Below are 6,686 nucleotides of genomic sequence, written 5' to 3'. Positions count from 1 at the left end.
TCGGGGCCAGGGTTGGATTTTCAAACCCCGAGTCAGGGCTAGAAGAGGCCAAGCCTCCACCCAGCTAAGGGCACTCAGGGTTGAGTTGGAGTTTTGAAAAGCCCGATTCTGTTATATTCTTACTTTTCACCCACCGATCATACATCAGTATCTTCAAGGGGTGGGGGTGAGACTGGCTGGACCCCTTTAGCTCCCTCATCTTTCTTTTTACCAGTATTTTGAAGCGACTGAAGAGTGATATACATCAATACGACCAGCCGCTAGGGGGGAGCCACATATGCCGACCACAAATCACCATCACAGGCAAACACATGTACAAGCCTAACTCCCCATGCAATTGAGCCTCAACAATTGCAACCACCAAGAGTATAGCTCCATTATCTGGATAACTGCTCACGACCCTCCATCATTGCCCATTATCTGGCCTGGGGCAAGATGGCCACCCACGATAGGAAAGGTAGGCAACAACCTCCGGTAACCATCGGGATTACAAGCATAAATGGGAAAGGAGAAGATAGCCTTAGGTTTGCTCTCTCATGCACTGTCGTTACTCTCAACCTCCATTTCTCATTCACAGTGCTTGATTTCCTAACTTAAGCATGGAAGAGTCTCCAGCCTGGTCCAATTTACCCTCTATGCAGATCTGATCTGTTCGAACCGAAATATGCAGCATAGAGAGGAACCACACCTGAATTTATGGTGCATGAGTTGCGTTTAGCTCATGGAATCTTATGTATAGAGTAAGGGCCTGTTTGGTATCGTTTCTGTTCCAGAAACGCCGTTTCGTTTAAAAAACGAAAATTTCAGTTTCTGTGTCAAAACGCAGTTTTTAAACGAAAAAATAGTGTTTTAAAATTTCAGATTTTTATCGGGAATTTTTTTTTTTTTTTTTTTTGTAAAATGGAACGAAACTGGGAAGACGGAACTCCATTTTGGAGTTCCGTCAAATCTTGTTTTTTCAGTTTTTTTTTCACTTTTAGTTCCAAAAAAACAGAAACGGACCATAAGTGCACCAAACAGAAGATTCCGTTTTTTCGTTCCAATAGAACGAAAAAACTCCAGAAACGTTTTTTTAGAACGATACCAAACGGGCCCTAAGAAACATGCCTTATTGGGTGGGCCTATTGTAGATTTTTTTAGATATAAGCTAGAACTGGCTTTGATGTTATAATCTCTCATGGCTTCCAAGAAGTCAAATCATTTGAAGTCTCTTCAGGTCTTCGTTATTGAATAAGTAATACTGTAATACTTTTTTTTTTTTGGTAAAAAGTAATACTGTAATAGTGATAGCATCAATTGTGATTATCTAATTAATTAGTAGTTGTTCATTTAATGTTCTCAGAGTTCAAACTTGACCATACACGGTCATACACCATTTCTTCTTCTTCACTTCACTCTCCTCGCGATCAGTTCAGAATTCAGGCTCGAACTACAACCTTAATCTCACTTCAGTTCATAGATTGAATACTTAAAGCTTTGTTTCCCTCTTTACCAATTTCGATTTTTAACTTCTCTAGAACATAGAAATCCTTTTAATTCTGGGTGGATGGGCCAAGGCTCTGGCCACATTGATCACCATCACCTATTCACCCTTCTTCCTCTACTTACTCCCCTGCATCTTTTCAGGCTTTGCAGCTCTCAGAGGTCTGAATGGGTTGCATTTCTTCCACTCTGTTCAATCACGACGATGAGTTTTCCCAGTTTGGCAGGCCTGGGCTGGGTCACCACATCGTGTCTCTGACTTCCACCACCTATGGCCTACTCACCCTCGACCCACCACCACCTTTATCGCCATCTCCCAACAACGATGATCTCCACCTTAACGCACCCATCCCACCGAGGTTCGCCCTCGATACTCTCTTCCCAAACCCTCTCCCAGAACCCAGTTCCCTTCGCTCCCAACCGGAGGTTATCAACTCTTGGGAGCTTATGGCTGGCCTCGACACCGCCGAGAGCTCCCGTTCCTCTCCTTCTCCTACCCCACCTTCCATACCTTCCCCTTCCCTTTTCTCTCTCCTCCACACCGTCTCCGAGCTCGATTCCCCGATGCCCAGGCCTTCCAAACCCTTCTCCTTCAAACATCACCTCATAGACACCAACAAAGAAAACTCAAACCCTAATCGACACCTCAGCACCGCCGCCGCAGCCGCCACCGCCGCCCCCGATCCCGACCCAGGCAATGTTTTCTGCAAATACTCGCTGGATGGGTTCGAGAGGCGATGTCCGCCCAACGGCGAATCCAAAGTGGTCGTTTACACGACGACGTTAAGATGTGTTCGCCGGACTTTCGAGGCTTGTAACGCCGTTAGGGCAGCGCTCGAAGGACTTGGGGTGTTGATAAACGAGAGGGATGTGTCCATGGATCGTGGATTCAGGGAAGAGTTGAGGGAGTTAATGAATGGAAAGGATTGTACTGCCTCTGTTCTTCCCAGGGTTTTCGTTAAGGGAAGGTATGTTGGAGGAGCCGAAGAAGTTCTGAGAATACACGAAGAGGGTTGTTTGGGTCAGCTCCTTGAAGGTTTGCCGATGGCCGCCAGAGTTGGAGATCAATGTGAGGGATGTGGTGGTGTGAGATTCTTGCCCTGTTTCGGTTGCAGCGGCAGCTGCAAAGTTGTAATGGTGGTGAACGAGGAACACACTCAACCACGAGGAGAACAAGAGAGGGAAGTGGTGGTGAGATGCCCAGATTGCAATGAGAATGGTCTGGTTCTCTGTCCCATCTGTAGCTAACTCTATCATCAAACTGTTTCATTTTCAATGTGATTCACTAATTTTAATCCTTCTTCTCTGTTTCTCTCTCTGTCTTTGTTTCTGCCTTATGTTCTTATCTCTGTCTTTAGCTGATCACCAAATAATTTTAGTTTACTTGGGTATCCTGCAACTAAGCTGGTGATGGCCAATCTGGAGGATCCATCCATGCTCGATGTACAAAAACCTTTTGAGAATGGTAAATATCTGCAGACTTCACAGAGTTGCTGTTCTCAGTTCTAACCTTTTAATTCTACACAGATCTTTAAAATTTGACTTCCATGGCAACTTTTGCTTTTTTCTGCAACTTCTTTCTTCTAAGCTTTTTTCAGCAGAACTTGGTGTGAAGATCCTTAGTACATATCCAGGTGCTTACATTGTAGGAAATGACTGTTGGCATCTTTGATTTCATCGTTGTTTCAGAGTAAAATTCATAACATGGGTCTCAAATCTCCTTCTAAATTTCCTGTTCTTAGGAAAGATATTTTTTTTTTTTGGTAATTAGAAAAGAGAAATAGGTTCTTAATAGGGTAATGAACTTGCATTTTCGGATGCTGAATAAGTTATGGGTGAGAAATGGTTTTTAAAAAATTATACTATAAATATAGGGTGAGCTAATGACCTTTCTTACTTGGTTATTTTGTTTGATTAGTAAATAGGTGAGGTATGCAAAGCTTTTAGGCATGCTCTTCTGATTATAGCCTTTGTACTGGGAACGCCAATAGGATTTGGGCATGTGCTTAATGGCATTTGGATGTATTTGATGTCTGGTTCATGGGTAATATGTACTGGGCCTTGATTTAACCCAAAAATGTGGTTGCAAGTAATAGGAGGGTTATCTAACCGTATGTGTTCTCTACTTTAGACTTTTATTACATATGATAAGGGAGAAAGAATGTTACCCGTATGTGTTCTCTACTTTAGACTTTTATTACATATGATAAGGGAGAAAGAATGTTACCCGTATGTGTTCTCTACATTTAAAGATAGGGTGGTTTGAAAAGAGGGTGTGAAAAAAATCCTTGCCATTTCAGGTCACCTTATATGGGTAGCGTTCTTTCTCCAAATGGAATATTTATCTTTTCTTATGTCTAAAGTATTTGATTATAAAAAAAGAAAAAAAGTAAATTCTTTGGAAAGGTTGTTGTACACACTGACATTGTATTACCCTCTCATAGTCTCCCTCCTCTTTAGAATGTCTTCTCCCGAACATGTGGGACCCTTATTGATGAATTGTGTGGGACATCTCTCGGATGCCCCTATTCACTATTATGCTTATGGCCATGCTAAAGGTGGAATAGTAGAACTCAATATTGTTTTCTTTATTCTATATTTGATTTACAAAGTTCTTTGTTGACTCCTAGCAAAAAAACATAAAAGTTTATTTTAGTTTTGATTTCTTTTCACTTCCCTTCACTTTATTTTTCTTATGTTTTGTTTGGTTGCAAGGGGAATTTAAAGGGAAGGGAAGTGAAATTTTCATATTAAAAAAAATTATATATATGTAATCGTTACCCCATGTGATTATAACATTAATTTCAAATTGTTCCATATTTGGTTATAAAATTTCACTTTAGTTTGCACCCAAAACCCTTTGTTATAATATGTAAAATAAAAATTATATGTAAAATGTATTATTACTAGATATGATTAAAAATATTAAGTAATATATACAATCACAATAGATCATATGGGGTAATGATTACAAACATTTCTTTTTTCAGTATAAAAATTTCACTTCACTTCTCTTTCTTTCGCTTTAATCCCCCTTGCAATCTAGCGGAGCCTAAACTTGATGAAACCATAGAGATTTCCTAGATGGCATGCTCACTATAGAACATAATATGTGGGCTAGAGTGGAACGTGTGTCTAGCTACTTAGGTTTAGGTCTGCTATCGTCTTACACAAACACCGGTCATTAAAATAGACTAGGCCTTGGATGGTACGCTTTTCACTTGTCATTTTAAAATTTACAAATCTAAGGTTATTATTACTCCTCTCCTATAAGACCAATGTCAAAAATGCCTCGTTGTTTTTCTTATCTTCATCCAATTAGGTGTAGCAACTAGGGGTGAAAATTTGGCCCTGACAACCTAAACTTGAGCTAACCTGCCCGAATAGGGCTTGGGCCAAGTTTTTTGACCTTGAGGGCGGGTTAGGGTTGGTCGGGCATGGGTTGAGTTCTAGGTTCGGCCCAACCCGGCCCAACCTAGCCCTGACTTAACCCTGAGTCCCTGATTATATATATATATATATATATACTCCTTTTACATCATTAGTTGTACATTTATTATAATATATACACATTATAGCATAGGTTATAATATAATATATTATAATGTTCAATGCACACACCGCTCACATTTTTACTTTAAAAAACCCAATACATTATTATAAAGTATAAACTCATTAGTCATCACCTACTTTTGATTTTAAAAAATCTGTTTGAGTGATGTCTTGGCATTTAGATGTATGTAAGAACCCAACCCAATCCGGCCTGAGGGTGGGTTAGGGTTAAATTTTTTCAGGCCCTGGCAGGGTTGGGCTGGGCTCGGGCCCAATTAAAGGGATGCAGGGTTGGGCTTGGGTTTTAAAAAACCTGACCCAACCCAACTCTGTTTCACCCCTAGCGTCAACTGGGCGAGCCTAATTAAGGCCTCACCTTTTCTTCCTTTAGATAATGACCACTTGAATAGGTAGTCAGGCCTGCATATGACAGGCATACACACAATTATAAACGGTCAGTCTATTTTCAGGTTTGATAGGGCTGAACGGGCTTTAAATGGGCCTTAAAGGGCTACTGGTCCATTTATGTCAAAATGGAATTTATAGCTGGGCTGCAGGAGAAATGCTAATAAAATTAGCTCCAGCACAAGGATTTATAAAAACAATCAAGAGTAAATTACTCTGAGCCCAGGAGTAAGTGAGAAAGGTTGTTTCGAAGAGTTTGGCCCATATACTGAGGTCAAATCAGATAACCACACACCCATTGAAATCAATCAATTGTTATTCAATAAATCAACACTAACTTGGTGTTAAATTAGGAATTTTAATCGGGCTGGACTTCCACACCAGCAACAACTTAATAATATTCAGTCCAGGCTTGAACCTGACACGTTTAATAAATGGGTTAACTCTCAATTCATCATTTAACTCCCACTCCCGATTGTTCGTGATTTTAAATACCTTAATCCAATCTAATCAAGGGACGGAATGGGTGGATGAAGAAATTATCTCTTCATCATTAGTGGAGAGAAATTGGGTGCATGTCCATATATTTATATGGGGTGGTGAATTTCACCACTCCATTGTTTGGTTGTCAGATTTGTCGAATCAAGAACAATATTTGTAGGGAAAATGATGATTGTCATGCTACCAGTGTCATGCACCTGTCTCACACTCTCTTTGTCCTCCTTGATACTGTCTCTTCTTCTTGACAAGTGGGGCTCTAGTATACGAAACATGGGTGCCTCCTTCTGTGCTCCCATTGGCTTTCAAGGATGGTAAAAAAGTCTTGTATTACCTAAATACAATGAAAAGAAATTTTTACCGTTGATCATTTTATCACACCTTAGTGTAGAATATTGTATCCATTTCTTGTAGAACATGAAACTATCCACAATGCCAAAAAAAAAATAAAAAATAAAAAATAAAATGTAACAAAAGAAGAGTAATCAAACAAACACAACGCAAGTATATAAGTGGTTCGGAAAGATATTTACATCCACGGTGAAATGAGAGTGACTTCATTAGTAATTAAGAATGGAGTTAATTATAAGTTGTCTTCCTCGTGCCTATCTGTTTATAAAGAATTCCCCATAACCCTACCCCATTATTACCAATTTAAAGGAATGACAGAAAGATGCAACTTCAGAAAGGAAAAGTGTTTCCTGTGTGCTAAGGCCAATGAGAGTGCATGAGAAAGTATCCACAGAAAA

General features: G+C 39.9%; 1 protein-coding gene across 1 annotated transcript; it reads left to right on the top strand.

Moving 5' to 3' along the window:
* The first annotated feature begins 1,346 nt into the window (after positions 1–1,346).
* On the top strand, positions 1,347–3,028 carry LOC122059106 (uncharacterized protein At5g39865-like). Its single transcript, XM_042621802.1, has one exon. It carries the CDS (start codon positions 1,651–1,653, stop codon positions 2,728–2,730), a length of 1,080 nt encoding a protein of 359 aa, XP_042477736.1. The 5' UTR covers positions 1,347–1,650; the 3' UTR covers positions 2,731–3,028.
* The last annotated feature ends 3,658 nt before the right edge of the window (positions 3,029–6,686 follow it).

The sequence above is a fragment of the Macadamia integrifolia genome, chromosome 2, assembly GCF_013358625.1.
Source record: "Macadamia integrifolia cultivar HAES 741 chromosome 2, SCU_Mint_v3, whole genome shotgun sequence".
In the NCBI taxonomy this organism is placed as follows: Eukaryota; Viridiplantae; Streptophyta; class Magnoliopsida; order Proteales; family Proteaceae; genus Macadamia; species Macadamia integrifolia.
Note: the sequence above shows the minus strand (reverse complement) of the source record. Positions and strands in the feature narration are given on the sequence as shown.